At 37.7% G+C, this 26,531-nt stretch overlaps 1 protein-coding gene across 1 annotated transcript; it reads right to left on the bottom strand.

Annotated features, from left to right (window-relative positions):
• Positions 1-73: 73 nt before the first annotated feature.
• Positions 74-25,824, bottom strand: LOC123656631 (WD repeat-containing protein 75-like). Its single transcript, XM_045592297.1, is given in 15 exon segments — positions 74-81; positions 1,020-1,490; positions 1,493-1,954; positions 2,258-2,497; positions 3,458-3,743; positions 7,661-7,849; positions 10,233-10,375; positions 11,920-12,061; positions 12,371-13,138; positions 13,390-13,577; positions 14,439-14,603; positions 14,997-15,187; positions 15,949-16,229; positions 25,431-25,638; positions 25,745-25,824. Coding segments are annotated over 15 exon segments (3,822 nt in total).
• Between the last annotated feature and the right edge of the window lie 707 nt (positions 25,825-26,531).

Raw genomic sequence — 26,531 nt, 5'->3', positions numbered from 1 at the left:
GCATACCTAACCTTCCTTTTTAAATAAGCTATTCAACTCAGAGGAATTTTCCAATTCGAATTTTCAAAATTTTCTAACTACCTACGGAGATAGAACAATAACCAAACACGAATCCAATAACATACAAAGGAAATTTTTCGTTCCTTTTACTCGCATTATTTCTAAGCACTGTTTGTTTCCCTCACACAGTTTAGAATTTATCTGAATAAGTCGAGCAGATGGTAAAGTCTAATTCTTAGGGTCGACAGCTCTATTTATCTAATAAAAACTCAAAAAAATACCTGCAAATAATATGTATATAATTAATAAAATATGATATATATATACGGTGGTACTGTTTTAGAATCCATATGAAGTAGGCTATTTTTAAGTGGTTAGCTAACACAACTCCGATATATTTTTTTACACCACAGGTGGTCAAACTTAGCAGTTAAGTAAACTTCAAAAATAAAATTTATGTTCAGCGACTTAAACGACGTTAAAGAAAATAAAAACTATATACGGCTCAAATAGACGGGACGTAATGCCCATAAATGTGCTAAAAACTGGGATTTTTCTAAATTTTACAAAAAATGGCATAGACCGCAAACTGCTTGAGATAGATTTTTTTGGTGTTGTAACCAACCTCCCCCCCCCCCGCACACGCATGTGCAGGATTATCCAACTATTCTGGGAAGCCGTGTATATGATGTTAATTTTTTTTTACCTTCTAAAATAGTTCTGTGATTACGACAGCCAGAGAAACAAGAAAATATCACAAAATAATATGAATCTATAAAAGATATGAAGTTTTCGTTTAGAATGGTTAATTGTCCACACTAGTAATATAAAAATATTTTTAATCACAAAACAGATAATATTAATTTCACACATTACGCGAAAACCTAAGCTGGTTGAGAGCCACTGTTGCAGTCGTTTAATGTGTATTTTGGTGGTTTTTATCAAAATGTAAACGAAAAAAAAAATAAGAGTAATAAACGAACTAAATAAAATGTAAGACGATAAGATAAAATACGTACAATATTTTATTGAAAATGTAAAAAATCTTTCTACAATCTCGTCCAAGAGCTCTATAACTCTTTTCTTGTACACAACGTTTTCTCGAGCTAGTTCTATAAATTCCTGACTACGAGATATACAATTAATTTTATAAGCTGTTTCAGGATTATTGAAATATTGTTTTCTTTTTTCATTTGTGATAGCTGTTATTGGCACTATTAAAGCCGCTTGTGTTAATGCAAAAACAAGACTTTCTTCGTAGGATTTCATAATACTATTTTTATCTATAATAAACTGTATTTCTATATTTACCAATTTTCATTCTGTACTAAGAACATTATAGTAATATTCTATAATTCTTTTAGTATATTGATTTCTAAATGATTTAGTGGTATTGAAATAAAGCAGTGACGACAAATCTAGCATTGGTGCACTGTAAAGGACAGTTTGGTAATCAATTAGAAGTGCGTGAATCTTTTCATTTTCTTGCTTTTAAAAAAAATATTATTTGACCATATATCTCGATGGATAACTACATTTCGAGCCTTTGGGTTGGGTTTCATTTGTTCTTCTGCAGTGGTAAAAAGATTGGGTACTATTTCTTCGATTAGTTTTATAAAATCTGGTTGTAATTTGAATCGTGAGAAAACTTTAAGAAAATCTATGACAGCCTTCATTCCTGTATCGCGCCATGATTGACCTTTCTTTGGTTCACATAAGTACTCCCTATAGTCCCCCCTAAATTCTGTATGGTCTTTTTAATTCCATGCTTTTTTTTCTTCATAAATAAACGATTGAGCATGGAATTGCGCTAATGCGGTCACAGTTGCGATAGTTTCGTCGTAACATAAAGTATTAACATTATTTGGCATAGTGTAACCAATTTGCGTTACATCTTCAAACACAAAAAGCTCTTCTTTAATATGTAAAAGCTTAGGACGCCACTTTTTATGACCTAAAATGTACAAATGATTGTTATGGCAAATGGGATTTTGTTACTTACTACCTACTTACTTACTCTATAATAGCAATTTTAATGTTTAATCTATCTATATAAATAAAAATGAATGTTGCTAAGCCGAAGACGGGCAGCAGCGTCTTCGGTGCGCCAAAGCCAGCCTTGCGGTCACCCACCCACCAGCTTAGCGTGGTGACTATGGGCAACACACGTAAGCTCACGTCATTTTCCAGCATGGCCTATGTCCAGCAGCGGACTGCGATAGGCAGAAGTGATGATGATGAAGATGTGATGACTTACCAACAGCATCTTGAAAATTTTTGAACAAACTACTTAACATGACATTATCCTTATTAAAAAACGTTGCTTCTCTTAAATCATTAGCTTTCCACTTGTCAAACCTTGGGATGCATTTGATGAAAAATTTCATATCTCTCGGATTATTTTCGGTTTCAAAATAAACTGTTAAAGTTAAGTGTTCTCCGAGGTAGCCAACTAGTTTATCAGAGTAGTCCTTGACCGTCCAACTTAAATTATTTACTTTCCAAATTCCAGTGCTATATCATTTGCATTGAAAAATTCCATTGTACGTCGAGACTAGTTCACTACAAGTATATTTATACAAGAATGATCAACAGTTACTTGTACTATCTTTTGTTGTCTCTATCTGTATAAAATATAAAGCCGCAATGTTTTCACATTATCTTTTAAAGAATAATAATAATAGAGGTTTTTGATCCTTGATTCCTAGCAAAAACACTTTCTTTTGTGTGCGTGTTATGTTTATTTGCATTGTGTTTATTAGCTTGTTTTTGTATTTGAGCCAATTAGTTACCAAATACCTATGGCAAATATGGCGTTTTAACATTCGTCTTTAAGGTCGATAGGATGTGAGTCGTCACCTGCACTAGCAAGGAGTTTCGGGAGGAGCTTGATTCCGACTATAGTGATTTGACATATGTACCTATATCTAAAAAATATTTATTTAGGAGTACAGCATACGCCATGAAGCATTTTTGATTGATACAGCATACGCCATGAAGCAGATTTAAACAATTCACATCAAAGCGCTTAGCAGCGCTTGAAATACATATAGGTACTTAGGTACCTGTTTAGTAGGCACACAACAGAAAAATCACGGCTCACTTTTGGTTAGTCCATGCTTTGTGTTATTAGTTTGACGATTGGCGTCAAACATATCACGTCTGTCGTGCCATCATAGCTGATGAACGGATGGACTGATTTCGTTGAGGTTCTTTTTAGGTGTAGAGGTTTCTTGTTGTTGGTGTTTGGTAAAAATCGTCCTAGCAGATTGAAGTTAATTAGCTCTATTCTAAAATTATGTGAGGCATTTTCGGCATTAAATTAAATATATATATTTTAAAATTTTTTATTTCCGTATGTTTATTGCGTACTTTATAATTTTTTACCTAAATGGTTTTGTGTTAAATAAAAGACTTAATAGTATTACTTAATTTTTTTATTTACAAAATTAAACACCAAACACCGATGACGATGAATTTAAATCTAGTAAGGGTTCTTTGAGGATTTTTTTCAATCGTTTCTCCTTAATTTCATCATAATTCGGCGCCCAAAGTTGCACAGATTTTGGTGTTTGATTTGATTTGATTTCCTCGTCTTCTTCGTCGGTGCTTTGAGGATCGACTTCCATGATATTATCGCCTTCCTCAGTTTCCTCAATTTCTTCGTAGCCGGATATTTGTTGGAGGAACAAGGGGCATAGAAGACTCACTGGCGGGATCATGTGTGGAGCCGCTGATAAGAACTGTAACAATAATACTGGTTTTTAAAATTTTCTTTCATTTTTAGAATTGTTAAATGACTTTTGGGCTAAATTTTAAACTTAACAATATTTATCACAGTGAAATCTTTCTAGTTTAGTGGATTTTCAATTATACAAATATGACTCCGTTTAAAGTAGTTGATTTTTTATGCGTAATATGCTTGTACTTGACTACAATCTTGTTTAATGAAAAGCAAAGATGAAGTGCGGTTGAGTTTTAATTGGAGACCGCTTTCTTAGAATATCATGGGTTACACGTTACGTTTCAAATTAAAAAGTTGGCAATTGATAAATCTTAATGATTACAGGATTTTTGCATGCTTTTGTGCGGGTATTGGCGGACCTACGAGTATGATGATCATCGGTCAGTAGACAGGTTGAACAAACGATTATTCTGATATTACTTTAAGAACATTTAGAAGATAACTAAAAGCAATATTACTAGTAATTACCGTTGATTATAATTTTTTGCTCTAATGGATAAAACTTTAATGGAATTTCATAGAAAACAAAATTACAACATATTGTTTTAAAACGATGATTCAAGAATAATATAATTTAGTTTATATTTTGATTTTTAACTAATTTAACAAAGATAATAATTTATTATACACTCAAACAATGAAGTTGCTTAAAGTGATACACATATATAGTTAAAATAAATATTCCATTGATGATATAAGCAAATCCTCGTTCATACAAGTAACGAGGTCATTATATAACAGTGTTGTCCGCGATACAAGATACTGGTGTTGTCAGAATGGGAGCACGTGATTACAGCGAATGCTTGTCTTGATTTCACCTTATTTACGATATTTGATCCAGTACTACCTCAGTTGTCTGATTAAAACTGGCTCATTCAAGCCGTATTATTTTAAAGATATTCACGGACTCAGTTCCTTTTTCGTTTGTTTTCAGTTTGTTTGTTTGTTTTGGGTTGTTGATTAGTATATAGTATTATAATGCTTGATACAAGATACATTATGTCATGTCCGGAAACACACACAATACACAAGAATAAACGCCCAAACCACAACAAACGTCTATATGGCGAATACAAATGTCTGTCGTGAGCGGGGATCGAACCCGCGACTGCCAGTGCGACAGCCAGTGCTGTGACCGCTGCGCTTATTAACACTGTATAATTATGTTAAGAGCCGATCTTTTATTTCGATAATCACTACATAGTATAAAACAAAGTCGTTTCCTGATGTCTGTCTGTCCCTATGTATGCTTAGAACTAAAACTACGCAACGGGTTGTGATGCAGGTTTTTTTAATAGATGTGATGATAGAGTGATGCAAAAGGAAGTTTATATGTATAATAAATGCATAATATAGTAGAGAAATACTGATAATCGTAGAGAATTCTAATGTGATGTCGTAAATAAACACATTTATTACGCTTACATTGCAAACGCTGGCTGAACCCTACTAGATAGATCGAAATAATGTACTACAGTATTGTGCATTTTAAAAAGGTCTACAAAATAGTCCGCGATGGTATGGTATCTCTTAGGGATAACCCATAATAACAATTTTTTAACCTTAAAATTTTACGAGAAATAACGGCATATTTACTAAGCGATTTTAAGCAATACAGCAATAATCCTTATCCAATTAAGTACTATAAATGCATTGTGCGTTTAATATAGATCAATATGGGCTTAACAGCATGTAATTTAAATGAATATTCGAAGATATTACCGATTTGAAATACAGGGACATAGCGGTTGCAGAAGTACCGGCGGAGGCGCCCGACGGCGCGGCGCGACAATTTTTTCGAAATTTTATGTTCGTACTTTAGTCGGTATTAAGGTTAATTGTTAAGCCGCATTAATAGTAAGTACAATTAAGTTGAATAGGATTAGACTAAAACCATAATATATCAATTCAAGAGTAATCTCTAAAAAAAACATGTTTGTATAGTCTAATACGAAAAAAGCTGTGAACGTTGTATACAACGAAGACATTCTGTAGTAAGTATATTTAAGTATTAGCATTATTTCAGCCGTGCAAATTCGGGACGGGTCGCTAGTGATTTATAAAATTCCATACCTGTTTGATTGATGTTGAGTTTATTGAAGAACTAGCTGACCCGGCAAACGTTGTTTTGCCAATAAACTATATACTGTAAGTGTGCGGGGATTTACTCATAATCGAAAGCGTTGTAGACAATGAAAGTATCATTCTCAGCCCTACTCCGTAATATTTGCTGGATGAGAGGTGACAACGGTAGACATCTAGCGGGGATAACTAATCGATCGATAGTTGATCAGTTATCGACCGGCGAAGGCAGGAGATCAAATTGAATTGAGAGAAAAAATCAAAATTAAAGGAAATTATTAAAAATAATAAATAATAAAAATTGCGATGGAAAAATAGGGGTTGATCGTAGAGAGGTGGAAAATTAAGAGTATATATAATTTTTTTTATTCTAAGTCATGACGAAATTAAAGTTTATAATTAACAAATAAAATATAGGGGTTGATCGTAGAGGGTTGAAAATTTAGGGATGTATGTATTTTTTAATCTTAATATATATAAATCTCGTGTCACAATGTTTGTCCGCGATGAACTCTAAAACTACTTAACGGATTTTAATCAAATTTGCACACCGTGTGCAGTTTGATCCAACTTGAACTATAGGGTATATTTTATTTTGATATATGTAATTATTATATTTAAGAAAAAAAAATAAGGCGATACGAAGTTTGCCAGGTCAGCTAGTGTTGTATAATAAAAAAATAAATAATGAATAATTTATCTAAAAATTAAAGAAAAAATAGGGGTGGACTACCCTTAACATTTACGGGTATGAAAAATAGATGTTGTTCGAATCTCAGACCTACCCGATATGCACAGAAAATTTCATGAGAATTGGTCAAGCCGTTTCGGAGGAGTTTAACTACAAACACCGCGACACGAGAATTTTATATATTAGAAGATAATAACATTAGAAAATTAATTTCGAAACTGATACGTAGAATTTGCAAAATATGTGACATCACACTAGGTAGAGGGGGGGGGGTCTCATAAATGTGACCAAGTGTGACAAAGACACATGTGCGTCTCGGGACGCTCGACAGAAGTGATAACTTAAACTAATTTAAGATATAATTTAACGTTATATACTCACTGTCAAGAGTAATGGCTATCTCACATTAAACACTGAGTAGAGAGAGGGGGAAGGGTATGTCCGAAAACGGTTGATGCTGTGGGTTAAAGTGAGAGAGGAGGAGCCGGCCTACCTCTGCCGTATGCATGAAAGAAAGGGAAGCCAGACAGACTGGCGCCGCAACGCGTGACGTAACGAAGCGGTTTACCTTCCCATAAGAAGTTCATCATTATTACAGCCTATACAGTCCACTGCTGGACATAGGCCTCCACAAGTTTACGCCACAAATAACGTGAACTCATGTGTTTTGCCCATAGTCACCACGCTGGGCAGGCGGGTTGGTGACCGCAGTACTGGCTTTGTCGCACCGAAGACGCTGCTGCCCGTCATCGGCCTATGTATTTCAAAGCCAGCAATTGGATGGTTATCCAGCCACCGGTCGGCTATTTAAGTTCCAAGGTGGTAGCGGAACTGTGTTATCCCTCAGTCGCCTCTTACGACACCCATAAGAAGTTATCACTTTAAAGATTGTGTGTGTGGGTCTTCCTGACAGGCCCGAGGGTCTGTCTGGGTACGGGCCTCGAGGTTGCCCTCTTTACTCGGGCTTTCTTCTCCGGAGGTTCACCTCCAGGATCACATTATTTTGGCCCTATTTGGGCCAGGGTCTCATTGCCCTTGGGGTGTTCGTCTTAATCTTGGGGTGTTCGCCTTGATCTTGGGGTGCTCTCCTTAAAACACTTTAAAGAATCTTGAAGCATTGCCGTATACAAACAGAGCTGTACCTGAGCGACGGCGCGCGCCCCGCCTTCGCCGCGGCCGGCGGTCGAGCGCTCGGCGCCGCGGTCCTCGCGCACGCCCTCCGCGCGCCGCTCCGCCAGCAGCGCGCCGAATTTAGACGCGGGCGCGCTGCGGCGAGATATCGCCTCGAGGCTGCCCTCCTCCGACTTCTCCGGTTCGAGGCAGTAGATTTCCTGGTGATAGAAAAAATGTTTTTTTTAAGCTTAATCAATTTCAGCTGCTGTGTGGCTACGGCACTAACGAATTTAGCCACCCCCTCTCGTCCCGTGGGTGTCGTAAGAGGCGACTAAGGGATAACAAGGTTCCCCAACCACCTTGGAACTTAAATAGCCGACCGGTGGCGGGATAACCATCCAACTGCTGGCTTTGAAATACACGGGCCGAAGACGGGCAGCAGCGTCTTCGGTGCGACAAAGCCAGTACTGCGGTCACAAACCCGCCTGCCCAGCGTGGTGACTATGGGCAAAACACGTGAGTTCACGTTATTTATGGCGTAAACTTGTGGAGGCCTATGTCCAGCAGTGGACTATATAGACTGTAATGATTGATTGATTGAATTTCAACTGAGGTCGGGCACATCAGGAAAATTCCTGCTCAAAACCTGGAGCCCGACTGGGGTAGTACTTCGACCTTACTTCGACCCACAGCTAAATAGTACTACTTTCAAGCAGTATTGCGTTCCTGTTCGTGATTAAGATGACCAGAGCTCCGAGGGGATTGGGGATAGGGCCGGCAACGCGCTTGCAATATTTCTGGTTTTGCAGGCGTCTAAAAGTTACGGTAATCGCTTACCATCAGTTGAGTCGTACACTTGTTTGTCAACCTATCTAAGTTAAAAAAAAAAAATATGTTAGTGGAAAATGCTCCTGAAAAATTCCACTTGATCCGTTCAGTGAGGGGAGGTCCAAAGTACCACGCTTGGTCACTGGGGCGAGGGGAGAGGGTCGTGGTCTTATGTTTACTTCGCTTAGTCAATATCCTCAAGAAAAATCTCACGCTTTTTAACCGACTTCCAAAAAAGGAGGAGGTTCTCAATTCGACTGTATTTTTTTTTTTTTTTTTTTTTATTTATGTATGTTACATCAGAACTTTTGACCGGGTAGACCGATTTCGTCAAATTTTGTTTTAATCGAAAGGTGGTGTGTGCCAATTGGTCCCATTTAAATTTATTTGAGATCTGACAACTACTTTTCGAGTTATATCTAATAATGCGTTTTTACTTGACGCTTTTTTCGTCGACCTACGTTGTATTATACCGCATAACTTTCTACTGGATGTACCGATTTTGATAATTCTTTTTTTTTGGAAAGGGGATATCTCTAGTTTGGTACCGTGATAAGGAAAGCAGGATCTGATGATGGGATCCCAGAGGAATCGAGGGAAACTCTCGAAAATCCGTAATAACTTTTTACTGGGTGTACCGATTTTGATAATTTTTAATTTAATCGAAAGCTGGTGTTTATCATGTGGTCACATATAAATTTTATCGAGATCTGATAACTGCTTTTTGAGTAATCTTTGATAACGCGTAGTTGCTTGACAATTTTTTCGTCGATCTACGTTGTATTACTTGTCGATGTAATTGAAGTCGGTTTTTTTTTTCGTTTGCGAGCAAACACAATTATTCGAGCGATATTCAAATATAGCTCACATAGTTAAGCGTTTTTTAAACTTACAGGTGACAACACTGAGGCACATATGCCGAGATGTTAATCAGCTGATTAAATACTGATAGTTAACAAAGTTCTAAATTACTACATGAAACCTACGTTAACCCATCAGTAGGATTAAAAAAATAATACAGGTCATCTAGAGAAGGGTAAATATTGTTAAAAGTGAGTCAAGTAGTATTGAGCCCTCAGCTTGGGTAGACATAGAAACGTTAAGTGTATGTAAAAGTCAAGAGATATTCAATACTAGCGACCCGCCCCGGCTTCGCACGGGTGCAATGCTGATACAAAATATACTACAGAATGTCTTTATTTATAGTGTGAAGCTAGGTTATGACATGGTTATTAACATAATAACAACATTCAAATATGCGTCGTTAGATTTACACGTTGTTACAGAATGCGTTGAAGAAATAAAGGTTCACTGCTCGTTCCCCGTAGGTGATAGCGTGATAATTTGTTATATTCGTGCCAAATTTGAAGTAAATCCATGCATTACTTTTTGAGTTTATCCCAGACATACATACAGACAAACAGACAAAAATTCTAAAAACTGTATTTTTGGCTTCAGTATCGATTGTAGATCACACCCCATGTATTCTTTTAAAAAAATATTCAATGTACAGTTTTGACTTTCCTACCATTTTATTATATGTATAGATGTTAGATACATGAAAATATATGTCGAGTATTTTAATTTCTTGTTTTAAGTCAAGTTTTATCTACACTATACACATTAATTATTATAAGTATTATTATTATTACTATTTTAATTTATATTACTATTAATATAATGTTGTTATAATGTATATTAATGCAATGTATTAATTATATGTTAGGAGCAATATAAAATTTTAAAATTATACCCAATATAAATCTAACTTACCGAATCATTTCTCATGACGTAAAGTCTAACATCTTCTCCAGTTGATGAACCAAATGTACACTGCTTAAAGACTCCTGTTTTAGGATTTATTAAATTCTTCTGAACTAACAGTGGCTTCGAAGACTGTGGCGTAAATACATATACTGCAAAAAACAACTATTTTTGAACAGTTTTGAATATCATATCAAAAATTGACCGCTCCAGCGGGGTTCGAACCCGCGTCTCCGACTGACCGTGTCGGCGCTCTAGCCAATTAAGCTATGGAACGATGTACCCGCTAGAGCGACGGGCGCCACGGTTCGCTTAAACCGAAAATAAAAATCATCATATCAAAAATTTCGCTCTAGCGGGTACATCGTTCCATAGCTTAATTGGCTAGAGCGCCGACACGGTCAGTCGGAGACGCGGGTTCGAACCCCGCTGGAGCGGTCAATTTTTGATATGATATTCAAAACTGTTTAGAATTCCTAATGTGTGGGTAGCACAAAAATAAAAATCGTACATATTAAAAAAAAAAAAAAACTATTTTTAAATTTTATCAATTTATAGATTAATATCCACATCATTATGAGCCTGGTCATGGCATACGTCTGTATGGTCTATACAAATAATTGCCATTTGCTTATAACATCGCAGCACCGACCGCTAGTGCAATAGCTGAATGCTATGATCATAGCCGACACATTGTCAAGATTATATTATTATATTCTAAGCGCCTCACACTCAACGGCCCCCACTAGGATTATCTCCTGCGTCGGGGGTTCGAAAATACACACACTATACACAAGCACAAACGCTCAGACCACGGCAAACAACTGTATGGCCAATAAAAATGTTTGCCATGTGCGGGAATTGAATTGGTGATATATTATGGTATTCGCGGATATCCGCGGGAGAAACGAAGTTCATATCCGTATCCATACGTATCCGTACGGATACGTATACGGTGAGATGCGCGACGTTTCCTGGACCTGATTGCTAAACAAAAGTAATATGCGCGCAATGCAAGTCGAAACCTGTCCTGCCTGTAGTTGCGGCGGGCATGACATCAACTATCGTTTCAAAGTCACGCGCCGACATCGATTGAGTGAGTAAATAAAGATCCATATCCCTATCCGTCCGTATCCGGGGATAATAACACTAAATCTTTGACGATCTATCACATCACTAGTTTGAACCCACAACCGCCAGCGCAGCAGCCACAAACTAGAGCTATGACTGTTGTGCCAATGCCAATGTGTAACTGAGGTAGGGCACAGCAGGAATTTCCTGCTCAAAATATGGAGCAGCCCGACTGGGGTAGTACCTCGACCTTACAGAAGATCACAGCAAAATAATACTGTTTTCAAGCAGTATTGTGTTCCTGTTGGTGAGTAAGGTGACCAGAGCTCCAGGGGGGGATTGGGGATTGGGTCGGCAACGCGCTTGCGATGCTTCTGGTGTCGCAGTTGTCTATAAGCTACGGTAATCGCTTACCATCAGGTGAGCCGTACGCTTGTTTGCCGACCTAGTGACATAAAAAAAAAAAAAAATGCGACGTCACTCACATTCTGTTCATAACTTTCATCAGTAAATTTAATATCAAATGCGATAAGTAATTTTTATTTATTTATTTTTATTTATTATTTTATAACGGTTTAGTTATTTTTGATATATACTTTGAGTTCAAAAATACAAATAAACTCACCATCATTGTGTCTAGTGACCATCGCCATTTTATTTGAGAATGGATCCGACACTAAGCACGTTGTTTTTATCTGTACCATCCATTTTATAGTTAAGGACAGAAGGCTCCATACAGCTACACAATTAGCAGTTGTGCATACCAACTGAAAATAAATATATTTCTGAACAACTTATAAAACAAAATTTTGGATCTCTTTTAAGTATAATTTTATTTGACTATTTATTTTCCATTTCTGAGATGCGTTACGCAATATTGTTTGCAATTGTGGGTATGTGAGTATTTCTTAAATCCAAGAAATATATTTCTTTGTTGTTCATAGTCTGTACCAAGCTTAAAGAGTATGAGAAGAGAGTGAATGAGAGTATTTTTGTATCTGCACAGAATCAAGGTTTCCTTATAATTACTTAATTTTAATTTCATTTTATTAAGTACAAGATTTCAATCAACTTACGTAATGTGCAGCGTCATTATTTCCAAACTGAACATGAATACCCCTAGGACGTAAAGCAGGATGCGATAGTGTTGTTCGCAAGTTACACAAATGCGTATCCCATAAAGTAAGTTTACTGCCAAACCAAGCAGCTATTAGTGAACCGTCTTGAGATATAGCTACACCACCCATGGCAAACTCGTCATCCTTAACGAAATGTCTGTCTATTACATTTGGATTGACAAGTTTTGTTTCTTTATGTATATTCATAATTTTCTTTATAATATCGTTTTTACTGCCAGACCCTTTCATATAAGGTAAATCTTCAACTTTTCCGGGCGTCAACATTTCACTGGTCTTGAAATTATTGAGGACAGGATTAGAAAGAAAGTGAGCAAGTCCGGATGAGTAGTAGCAGGCAGTGAGGCAGCCCCAAACTACTTTTTTTCTATGTTTCTGTGAAGTACTATCGCGTTTCCATATTCTGAATTTCTGATCAGTGCCCGATGATACGCAAAATTCACCTTTATTGTTTAGAGCTAACGCCACAACATTGCAACCACCATGTGAGAGATTAACGCAAGTGTTTAATTTGAAGGGTGATGTGTCGTTTGTTTGTGCGGCCCAAAACTTTAATTTTTCTTCTGGATAATTTACACCATCATTCCTATACTCTGACGTCACAAGCCATGAACCATCTGCGCTTATGGCTGCACACGTGACTTCAGTTTCTAATGGTAATAAGTTTTGTCTTTCCGGTGGTATATTATTCATTTGTGTGATATCAATCTGTAAGAAAATTATTTATATATTAGTAAAATACTACTTTAAGTTATATATGAGAATAGAGATTTTATTCCTGTTACATTTTATGTTTGCTTCTCCACTTCTATATTTCATTGCTTAATTTTACTTAATAAGATGGAAGTTAAATTAGCAATTTTTCATTAGCCTAGCACATTTTGTTTTTATTTTTTTAAATAAGTAAATAAACCATTTAGCTAAAATTTAATACAATTAGTATAGATAAATATACTTACATTATAAAATACTTTATCAGTTGAAGTAGAGTAAAGTTGTAAATGACCTGTTCTACCAGGCATCAATAATGCTGATAGTGGTCTGTGGTAAACGAGGGCGCCTCCAAGTGCCTTTGTTATTGGAGACAAACCTCCGCATTCGAGTATCGTTGTTATTACACGCATTTGTGCAGTTGCAATCACCACAGCTAAAATATTATATTCAATGTTTAGTTAATACCATAAATCTTATATATATATAAATATATATATAAAAATTTCGTGTCACGATATATGTTCGTGATAAACTCCGAAACTACTGAATCAATTTTTATAACATTTTCTAAGCATCTGTAATTTGGTCTAAATTGGGAGATAGGGTAGTGTTTATCTCAATTATTGATCTTAATAATTGTTATTGCAAATTAAATGTTTATTATACGACTTTAGTGTGTATTTATCAGTTACTTCTACAAAATTCTAATAGATGGCGGTTTGGCATCTAAGTTGCACAGATATCCGGTAGATGGCACCGTATTTCTATTTCTCTATAAGATGGCGGTTTTGCATATAAGTTGCACAGATTATATCCGGTAGATGGCGCCGTATTTTTATTTCTAGATTATGGATGGCGCCTTTGAATATAGAATTTATATAATATTTTCATGTTTATTATATATTTGACAAATCATATCACGAACAGTTTGACTTCACATATTATTCATCTGAATTATAATGTTTGTTTGATATTTAATCTATTATAACTAATGAGCTACAGCGACGCGTGGCTGGATCATCTAGTATATACATATATACATTTTTTAATATAAACACACAACTGTCTGTATTTAAATAAGGTAACTTAATGCCTGTGCCGATTAAATTTTCAGCAAAAGAAGTTGAGAGATGAAGGTAGTTTTGGTAAAAGAAAGGTAATAATAAAGTTAATTTTATGATATTAGTCAAAAATCAAATTTTCTTAAATAGGTAAGAACGTCAATTTTATTTTAGATTCTGTACTTTCTTTAAAATAGACCTCCGTAAAATTCTTTTACTATTAGTATACTTACAGTTGTTTGAAAGTGTAATAGCAATGTGAGAACTGTTTGCTGTAATAAATCTTATCATGCCTGGCAACCGAGGAATAAAGGCTTTCTCATTCGTTTTGTTTGCCAAGTGCCCTAATGTCCATTTTACTAATACTTTCTCCATGCCTCCGGAAATAACGTAATTTCCTAAAAATTAAAGAAAATTTATAATAAACAGATATAAGAAAAAAAAAAACTACAATACAGAAAGTATACAATACAGAAAGTATACAATACATAAATGAAAAAGTTAACATGAGGCATATATTTTAGATTTTATTTATATTACAACACAGTAATAATAAAAATACGATAGTTTGTGAGATGATATAATAGATTAATAGACATTTGTTAAGCTTTCATAGAAAATCTCCTTAACTGATTGTAATGAAACTATAAGGTAACTACTAGGTAGAAAAGTGGAAAATCAGAATAACAGAGAGGCTACTTTTTATCTTGACATTAGCAGATATATATCTTTATCATACACCCTATAATAGATTTTAGAATAGTATGTGTTTACTGATTATTATACCATACCTTGAACAGAAAAGCAAACAGCCATAGGTGGCAAAAAGTGCCAATGTAAGACTTCCCTGGCAATACTTTTGTGATCATACAAATTTCCTCTGATAACAGTTACTCTGCCAATTGTATCTGTTATGGCAATTGTACTTTCTCTATGATGAGCGGCTACAGACAATATTCTAAATTTGTTATGATTCATCAACCTGTACAAATAAATAGTCTTTTATAATATCAATATTACAAGTGTTTAAAATTTACGTTTACTTTAAAAGAATTTTTGAATCATGTCATTTTAAAAATTAAAATTTATATTTATTAATAAAATTTATATTAAAAAAATTCAATATAATTCTTATAAATATCTTATAACATACACACACGGTCGTCTGTTCCTATGGTAAGCAACTTAATGCTTGTATTGTAGGTAACAGCCGGCTGATATAGCTAAATACTTATATTATATTATATTTTACATATATAATTATATAAATACAAATATTACACCTAGACTCAGGCGGGAATCGCACCCACAACCCACACGGAACAGAAAGTAGACCAACTACAAACTGCGCCAACAAGCTAGTCAATATAATTATTATTAACATTAGAGAAGTAGAATACTATAATGTTTTTAAATGTAATAATAATATTTATACAAAAAAATAAAATTGGAGTGTCTGTTTGTAATATTAAAATACATGGTACATATACCAAAATAGCATTTTTTATAATTTTTGTTTGTCTATCTGTCTGTTTGTTACGGCTAATCTCTGAAACGGCTACACCGATTTTAACGGAACTTCCGCTAGCAGATAGCTGATATAATAAGGCGTTACTTAAGCTACTTTTATTTTAGAAATTAATTTTTTTTTATAATTCTGCAAACTTAACAATAATTTTTTTGTTAAATTCCACGTGGACGAAGTCGCGGGCACTGGTAGTTTAAATATAAAATTGGCCTTACTGTAATTTTAAATGTGGTTGATTTAGGTTTTGGACAAAAAGCATCATAGTTCCATTAGTGATAGCAGCAAATTTGTCACCATTACACCAGCCGAGGGCCACACTTAAAATATCATGATATTTAATCTTTAGTTCAGTGTATTTATAAAGTAGGCCTCCGTGTTTAACGGAGTATGTACCAAGGTGTAAGTGGCGATGATCATCAATAGCTATCACAAAACATTCATTGCTATCTATCAAGTTGAATGTAATGACTTGTGTATTTTCAGGTATTTGTAGTTTCTGAAAAAAAAAGGCATTTGATAGTTCAGAAATAAAACATGTATACAAATAAATAAAATTTAAGTGTCTGTTTGTAATATTAAAATACCCACTTTTTACTAAATGAATATGGGGGACTTTGCTTTTGGGTTGAGTGTTGTATACAAGTGCTTTAACTCAGTTGCGTTTTCTTTTCAATTTTAGTTATCTTGTTATCGGTTAAATTGCCTATTTGTGTTGTTGTCCTGGTGAAGGTTTTGTGTGTGTTGTTTTAACGTAAGTATTTTGTAGTTTTATTTATAATAATGGATGACGAACCTCCAGATCCTGGTGGAGGTTATGTTCCACCTATAACATCTACATCCAACATGGAGGTGGATACAGAAAATAGGCGCAAACGTCCAAATTCTGACACCTTAGCATCACAAAATCCAAAAAAAACTGTAATAAACCCTCATAATGTCACACCTTCCGTCCAACTTAGTTTCACAAATCCTGAATTTGACAAGGAGAAAAATAAATATTCTACAGAGGATATTGGACCCTTTGTAGTGCATATTTCTAAAATAGAGCAAGAACCCAATTCTGGTACAATACTAAGACCAATACAATTTGGACATTTTTTATTTAAAAATAATATTCAAAACATTATGCTGGATGGTATTAAACGTGTAGGAAGGAACAGATTATCAGTTCAATTCAAAACTGCTTCAGATGCAAACTCTTTCCTTGAACTGTCAGTATTATCATCAGGAGGATATGTAACTTCTATCCCCATGTATAGTGTCTCACGTATGGGAGTAGTTCGCACCATTCCTACTGAGTGGTCAATGGAAGATGTTGTGTCACAGTTGGTTGTCCCTGATGGATATGGTAAGGTTATTCGAGCCCGGAGACTAAGTAGAAAAACATTTAATGATAACACTCCTGTTTGGATACCTACCCAATCTGTTGTCATAACATTCTCTGGACAAAGGCTTCCTAAACATGTTTATCTTTTCTTCAACTCCCTTCCTGTGGAAACCTATGTACTTCCCACTATACAGTGCAATTATTGTTGCCGGTTTGGTCATATCAAATCCCAGTGTCGATCCAAACCTAGATGTTTCAAATGTGGTCAAATGCATGATGGAGAAAGTTGCACTCAAACCCCAACATGTTTATTTTGCTCAGGAAATCATCCAGCAAATGACCCTTTATGTCCAGAACACTTAAGGCAGAAATCAATTAAAGTAGTGATGTCCCAAGAATCCATTTCCTATTTGGAAGCATCTGCCAGATTTCCACAAGTTAAAAAATCATTTGCTGATGTAACTAGACTCTCATCTATTTCTTCACCTCCTTCAACTCCTGACAGACAAATTAGACCCACTCCCACTACTACTTCTTATCGCAAAACTACATTTTCTCCTCGTCGCCCAATTCCTCCTCCACTCCCAGGTTATGACAGACAGGCACACTATGATATAATTCATACCCCCCAAACTAATACCCAAAACGGTTTAGCATACCCTGACAGTAATACATCAAATCCCAACAATATTTCATCAAACGATAATCTCATTGAACAATTACTCTCTATAGTCATTAACTTAGTCTCCCGGTTTAGTGACACCGGTCTACCGAACAACCTCATGACCACATTATCCAACTTAATTTCCTTGTCACAAAGCAATGGCGCACAATGTGATTCAGTGGAACAGTCGTAGCATTAGAAATAAAAAACAAGATCTCATTTATTTTGCTAATTATTATAAACCACTTGTCTTTGCCGTTCAGGAGACATGGTTAAGACCTGGGTCTCATTTTGGGGTCCGGGGATACTCATGTTTCAGGGACGATAGAGATGATGGTAAAGGTGGTGTTGCCATTTTGGTTTCCGGTAATACCACTTATTCTTATATCTCTCTTCCTTCCCATAGTGTAGGACTAAACATAGTTGCTGTCCGCGCTATGAATATATCTTTTCTTTCTGTGTACATTTCTGATCCAAATGTGACTGTTCTGTTTGAGCTTGAAACTATTATTTCCTCTGTTCCTCCTCCCATTTTTATTTAGGTGATTTTAATGTTCACCATACTAGCTGGGGTTCCTATTACTGTGACCAACTTTCTTCCTCCTTTCTTGATTTTATAGATAATTTAAATTTGGTGATTCTTAATGATGGATCTCCTACTCGTAGAGTTTCCCCCGCTCAAAATCCAAAGAGTGCAGTAGATTTATCCATATGCACTCCATCCCTGTCTTCTCATCTTACTTGGAACATCCTCCAAAATACATTTGGAAGTGATCACTTCCCGATTGTTATTTCCATTTCATTGTCATCATTACCTGTTTCTTTACCCAACTCTCCCAGATTGAAATACAAATTATCTAAGGCAGATTGGTCACTTTTTTACTCAACTACTGATGCTGAAACCCAAAACTTTCCCCCCATAAATATTTATAATGTTCACTCTCTTTATAATAATTTTAAAAATTGTCTGCTCAGGAGTGCCAACTTGTGTATACCTCAAAATGTAGGGAGTACAAGGATTTCCTCCCCACCCTGGTGGGATAGTGAGTGTTCAAAAGCATGCAAGAGTAGAAAAGAGGCAGAACGGATATATTCAGCTTCTATGACTCTAGAAAACTTTATGAAATATAAAAATGTAGCTGCCGCAACAACCAGATTATTTTTACAAAAGAAAAAACTTAGTTGGAGACACTTTTGTGAAATTCTATCTCCATCATCCTCTCCTTCTTTAGTATGGAAAAATATAAGAAAATTCTGTGGATCATTCTCATCCAATGTCCCTATATCAAATGATCCATCACTGTGGCTAAACTCCTTTGCACAAAGACTGGCTCCTCCTTATGTTCCTTCCTTAGAAGAATCTGAATCTTTTTCCTCTATTCCCCTTTCTACTTCAGAAAGTTTTGATTCCCCATTTTCTTGGGAGGAATTTCAGTTGGTACTAGGGTCCCTTGAAGACTCCTCCCCTGGGGTTGATGGCATACCATATTCCTTTTTTGTTAAAAGTGGTCCATCAACTAAAAAAATTGTCTTGGATGTTATTAATGCCATTTATTTGACTGGAACTCCTCCCGAGGAATGGAAAATTCAAGTAATTTTGCCAATTCTTAAGCCGGGAAAACTCTCTACCGATCCCTGTGGATACCGCCCTATCGCTCTTTCATGTACGCTTGCCAAGATATTAGAACACCTCATTAAAAATAGACTAGAATGGCTAATGGAAAGCAGAGGCATTCTTTCAAAAAGTCAGTTTGGATTTCGCAAAGGCCTGGGAACAATGGATAGTCTCACGACCTTAGTTACTGATATCCAGATCGCCTTCTCCAGACGTGAGACCCTCATAGGATTATTCTTGGACATTTCTTCCGCATACGATAATGTACTACTTCCGGTACTCAGGCAAAAAATGCTCAATCTGAGTATCCCAGTGAGGATAGTAAATTTCATTTTCAATTATCTCTCTTGTCGCTCCCTCCTTATTTCTACGCGTAATCTGGATCTATCTCCTAGATTGATATGGAGAGGACTCCCTCAAGGCTCCGTTCTCAGTCCTCTTCTGTATAGTATATACACACACGATTTAGATCTCTCTGTTCTTAGTTTCTGTAATATTCTTCAGTACGCGGATGATCTGGCTTTATATATTTCCTCTGAGAGTCTCTCGGACTCTGTTGAACGAATAAACAGAGCTGTATTTTACTTAACAGATTGGCTTGATAACCATGGCATGTCAATTTCTATTGAGAAAAGTAGTGTTGTGGTGTTTTCTCGTTGTAGAACTACTCCAAATATAAGTGTCACTTTTAACGGACAAGCTTTCCCGGTTAAGGATTGTGTAAAATTTTTGGGAGTTGTACTAGATTCGAAAATGTCAGGATCAACTCGCATTAATTTGAAGGTAAAAAAATGTGAAAAAAACATTAATATTATGCGTTCGCTCTCTGGTGTCTGGTGGGGTTCACATCCATACACCCAAAAACTGGTGTACAACGCCCTGGTTCGCAGCCACTTGGACTATGGATCGTTTTTACTTCAAAACAGTAATAAAACTAGCTTAAAATTATTTGATAAGATTCAGTCAAAGTCGCTACGAATAATTATTGGTGCCATGAGATCCTCACCAATCAACGCTCTTCAGATTGAATGTGGGGAGCCTCCTCTTCAGTTTCGGAGACAATACCTTTCTGACCGTTTTCTTTTCAAAGCATATCAGTATTCTTCTCATCCTCTTATTCCAAAATTATCTATCCTATCTGAACTTACTTCTTCTTCTAATTACTGGAGACACAAGGAGCTGCCATGTTTAATCAAATCTTTCCTTAAATTGACCAGTCTTCCCTGTCCAATTTATCAGTGTAAGCTTAATCCCTTATATAAGATCCCATATGAAGCCATCACTAGCGTCCCCGAAGTTGTATTAAATCTTGGTATAGAAAAAGGTTCCTCCCTCGCTAACTTCCAGTTTAATTATAAAATTAATGAAATTTGTAAGGACTGGATACATGTATTTACAGATGCCTCAAAATTAACCCAGGAGGGATGTATTGGGTCAGCAGTGTGGATTCCGAAATTTATTGTGGTGCTAAATTTTAAATTGCCTCCACATTCTTCTGTTTTTACTGGTGAACTTTTGGCTATTTTTGAAGCAGTATCCTACATAGAGTCGCACCATTTAGATAAATCTGTTATACTCTCGGATTCCCAATGCTCACTTCAAGCCATCCTTTCTAATCAATTTAAATCGAAAGTCAAATTCTATTTAGTCCTAAAGATAAAGCATTTGCTCTTTAAGTGTCACTTAAAGGGGATCCATGTCAAACTGGTATGGATTCCTGGTCACTCAGGTATTAAAGGGAATGAAGATGCAGATTACTATGCGAAGGAAGCCACTACATATGGAATATTGTGTCAATATAGGGTTTACTGTTATGATCTCATGACCCTTTCCAAAACCCGCATGCTCTCAGACTGGGGTGAATATTGGTCCCGTAGTAGCCTCATTAAAGGGAAGTACTATGCTAGCATCCAGGAATCAATATTAGTCAAGCCGTGGTTCTTTAAATATCGCGATGCAAGCAAAGCCGTTACCTCAACTATATGTCGTCTAAGGTTGGGCCACTCGTGTACACCTGTATTCCTGGCCAAAATACGAATCAAAGACTCCTCTATTTGTGAATGTGGTTTAGACGAAGGCACCCCAGAACATATATTTTTTTCTTGTCCTAAATTACGATTCTCTTTGTATGATGCTCTTCCCCCTGAGATTCCACGTCCTACTGACCTAAAATCCTTATTAATGTGTGTTTTCTCCCCGTTTATTACTTCTTTATGCACTTTCATTGAAACTAACAATATAAAACTATAACGGGATGGAGATATCTAACAAAAGTTAACTATTCCAAGTATATATTTACTATTGTATTTTTATATATCTTTGTGTGTTTTTGTCTTAGGCAAGTTAACTTTTCTTTCAGGTAAACTTGTGCGGGAATTGGAACCGAACTTGTACTCCCACTATAACTCCAAATAAAGCAAAGTTTAAATACTCTGATATTGGCAAATCCGCAAGGGAGCCATTTCAAGAATAATAATAATAATAAATGAATATGGATGTATTCTTCTTTTTTTATATGTACCGTGTGGTACATATAAAAAAAAGAAGAAGAAGAAGAATTTATGTTTTTTGTGAAATGCTTATTTTGTTTCTTCTTTTTTGATGGCACATGTCAGTACATCAGGAATTGGTTGTAAAAGAATAAATGTGTTTGCAGGCAAACAAAAAAACTGACTTCAATTACATCAACAAGTAATACAACGTAGGTAGACAAAAAAATAGTCAAGTAAATATGCATTATCAAATATTATTGCAAATGTTGTAATCAGATCTTGATGAAATTTAAATGTGACCACATAATAAACATTGGCTTTCGATTAAATTAAAAATCATTAAAATCGTTAACCCCAGTAAAAAGTTATGCGGATTTTTGATGTTTTCCCACGTTTCCTCTGGGATCCCATCATCTGATCCTGGTTTCCTTATCATGGTACGACACCAGGGATATCTCCTTTCCAACAAAAAAAGAATTATCAAAAACGGTTCAGAAACGATGAAGTTATTCCTGAACATATATAAAATATATATATATATATCTGGGAAGGATCGTCGGGGAACTCTTTCCCGACGAACCCGAGGGTTTCATGCCCCCCAGGATGGCTCGGCAGACGCCGGACGAGGAGGAGAGTGTTCCGCCACCCGTCACAGAGGCTGAAATGGAGGCAGCTCTGTCCCGCCTTCAGAGTAAGAAGAGGGCGCCGGGTCCAGACGGGGTGCACGGGAGAGTACTTGGGATCGCTCTCGGGCACCTCGGCGATAGCCTCCGGGAACTGTTTGACCGCTGCCTGCGGTCTGGCCAGTTCCCGGGGGCCTGGAAGGAGGGTCGGCTTTGCCTACTTCCTAAGGCAGGGCGGACCCCGGACTCGGCTTCGTCGGTGCGACCGGTGGTGTTGCTGAACGAAGCTGGGAAACTCTTGGAGAGAATAGTGGCTTCCCGGCTCGTTCAGCACCTGGAGGAGGGCTCGGGACCCGGACTCTCGGAATCCCAATTCGGGTTTCGAGCGCGCCGGTCGACCATCGACGCCCTCAAACGCCTACGGGCGGTGACGGGTGAAGCGGAACACAAGAGGGAGGTGGTGCTCGCGGTGTCGTTGGACATCGCGAACGCCTTCAACAGCCTCCCGCATGCAGTGATTCGGGAGGCACTCAAATTCTTCGGAGTACCCCCGTATCTAGGGAGGCTGCTGGAGGCGTACCTCTCCGATCGCAAAGTAGGCCTCGAACATCGGTCGGGGTCCGTGGAGTGGCGGCGGGTCGGCTGTGGTGTCCCACAGGGATCGGTGCTGGGCCCGATCCTGTGGGACATCGGATACGACTGGGTCCTGCGAGGCCGTCTCCTCCCCGGGATGGGTGTCATTTGCTACGCGGATGACACTCTCGTTTACTCCCGGGGACGAGACTATAAGGAGGTGGCGCGGCTGGCTGAGGTCGGACTCGACCTCGTGATCAGCCGCATAAAGAGTTTGGGGCTTCGTGTCAGAATTGAAAAGACCGAAGCCCTCCTCTTTCGCGGGACCGGACGCAAGGGACCCCCACCGGGGGCTACCCTGCAGATCGGAGAGGGGAGAGTCCGGATGAGCTCCCAAATGAAATATTTGGGGCTCATCCTTGACGGAGGGTGGACCTTCGGTCCACACTTCGCTATGGTGGGACCGAAGGTCGTGAAGGTGGCGAGTGCACTGGGCAGACTCCTCCCGAACCTCGGAGGACCCAGCGCTGCCTGCAGGCAGCTATATTCCGGAGTCTGCCGGAGTATGGCGACGTACGGTGCCCCGGTTTGGGCGGATCGCCTCACTGCGAAGAATAAGGCCGCACTGCGGTCGGCGCAGAAGATCATCGCGGTGAGGGTGATTCGGGGGTATCGTACGGTATCGTGGGCTGCAGCTACTGCTCTAGCTGGCGACCCCCCGTGGGAGCTCGTGGCGGAGGTCCTTGCCGAGACCTACTCATACGTCTCGGGTAGGAGGGCTCTCGGTGAGAACCTCACGTTGGACGGGATCCTACGGGTGCGCCGGATGGGGCAAGAAGCATTAATGCGGAGGTGGGGGGAGGACCTGTTGGAGCAGCCGTATGGCACTCGCGTAACGGCTGCCTTGCGCCCGGTCCTTGAGCGGTGGATGCGCCGTAAGCGCAAACCCCTCACCTTCCGTCTGACGCAGGTTCTCACCGGGCACGGCTGCTTTGGTGAATACTTGTGTCGGACGGCCCAAAGGGAGCCGACGACTGAATGTCACGATTGTGGCGCGGCGGTGGACTCTGCCCAGCACACCCTCGAGGTGTGCCCGAGATGGGCGGCGCTACGTCGCGATCTGACGACAGTCCTCGGAGGGGACTTGTCACTACCGAGCGTTATCACCGCGATGCTCGGTGACGACGAGTCCTGGAAGGCGATGGTCTCCTTCTGCGAGACAGTAATGTCCCAGAAGGAGAACGACGAGCGGATGAGAGAGGGGGCCGCCGACGAGGCCTCCGTCCGCAGGCGACGAACGGGGGTGCGTAGGAGGCGCTACTTAATGCGTCTCCAGTAACGCCCCTGTGCCCATGTCGGGCCGGGATGGGAACCCGGTCCTGCTAGACATGGCGTCGTCGGGATTGTACAGAGGTGAGCCGGACAGTCCCATGGAGGAGAAGTCTGGTCTTTTCGCCGAGGCCAGCCTGTCGCTGGAGGGATCCTGTTGCCTGCAGTTCCGGGACCCTCCAATTAAAGCGGCTGAAGGCTCCCGCAGGGGTTTTGGTCGGTAGTGCACCCCCAAGTGCTAAGCCGACATACGGTCTAGGAATGCCTACCCGGGCATCCTGGATATCACCCGTAAATGGGTTACCCTGCGATATCAAAAAAAAAAAAAAAAAATATATATATATATATACTAGCTGACTCGGCAAACGTTGTCTTGCCGCTAAACGCTATTTGAAAATAGGGGTTGGTGGTACAAGGGTGAAAATTTAGGGTTGTATGTATTTTTCAACGCCAAATCATAATAAAATAAAAAAATAATAATTTATCTAAAATTAAAAAAAAATTAGGGGTGGGCTAACCTTAAGATTTAGGGGGAATTTAGGGTTGCATGTATTTTTTAATGCCAAATCATAATAAAATAAAAAATAAATAATTTATCTAAAATTAAAAAAAAAATTAGGGGTGGACTACCCTTAACATTTAGGGGGATGAAAAATAGATGTTGTTGGATTCTCAGATCTACCCAATATGCACACAAAATTTCATGAGAACCTGTCAAGCCGTTTCGGAGGACTTACTAAGTTTTTTCAAAGACTCTAAACTATGTTCCTAGTTTGTGCAATTTTTATATTTTTGCTATTTAAAGTTTATAAAATGTATTTTTGTCCTCTTTAGATTTCATGTTTATCAATTTATAATTAAGGTTATATATACTTTTAACAAATTTTTAATATAGATTTTATTAAAAACGACACTTCAAATAGTGTAGTAATATAAAAATGAGGGTCGGTAACTGAAGGTAAAAAAAAAAAAAAAAAAAAAAATCAGAAAAAAAGCTCAAAAGAAGTTTTCTGATTTACAATAGGTTATAATTGTCAGTTTTTGAAGCTTTTATAAGCTTGTTGTTCAACTCACTGTCTCCCGAAGAACCACACCCTGTTTCCAAGTCCATGTAGTGATATGTCCGTTGTCAGAGCATCCATACAAATTGTAATCCTCATCTTCTGGAAACTCGACAGTTACTATTGCATTAATAGATACGTCGGTTTCAAGTGTACGAACACAATCACCTGTTTGAACATTGTATACTCGAACTAAGTTTTCTACGATTATTACAACAGATCTGAAAAAAGCGTACATATAATAGATTAAAAAATTTTGAGGTATAAATACAATGTAGCTTATATTTTAATTTGATCTTAAATTTTATGGTATACAACTATACATACTCTCCATCCGGTGAAAACACAGGTCGCTTTTCAATGATACTCCGACCTTTCCTATTAATCCGATTTTTAATATTAACCATTTTAAATATTATTTATTAATTTAAAAACCACAAACGTATTAATATTTTACAAAATTGTAAATACTGTACACATGACATAACCTCAAATTCACTCAATCAAAATAATAATTTAACACTTGACAAATTCTTGACAGAATGCAGGCAATTGGATGCGTTCCACAGAACGTCCGCAACGATCACAACATCCTCTGTATCGTTATCGTTACCTAAAGCCCGTGGTCGTCACTCGACGTCATAGATGACGTCACTACTCGCGACCACATCGCGCCCACTCCTAAATATGCGTTCTATCTATAAAATTCGCCTACGGGCTACGACGCAGACGGTGTTTATTACATTAGTAGAACGGCAATTTCAGCGGACGTGGTCGATGGCGTTTTGGGCATTAACCATTGATACTTTGGTAATAAGGCTTCCAAGCCATGCCCGGAACTTTACCAATTACCATTATAAAATACTGGTAAATAAAGCTTGTTTCGATACAAATAATACACAACGAACAGTAGCTTATTTCGTATATATATACAAGACTTTAGTTGATTACTTAAAATTGGAATTGGAAAATTATACAATGTGTTGCTCTGAAAAAACAAAGATTTTACTATACAATTTTACTGTATACATTATGATACAAAATTAATCATAAAAACCCTTAACCTACTTGAAAAAACAAAGAAACGACATTTAAAGCTATTTACCAATTCCTA

Source organism: Melitaea cinxia, chromosome 9 (genome assembly GCF_905220565.1).
Source record: "Melitaea cinxia chromosome 9, ilMelCinx1.1, whole genome shotgun sequence".
Classification (NCBI taxonomy): Eukaryota; Metazoa; Arthropoda; class Insecta; order Lepidoptera; family Nymphalidae; genus Melitaea; species Melitaea cinxia.
This window is presented reverse-complemented; position numbering and strand designations above follow the sequence as displayed.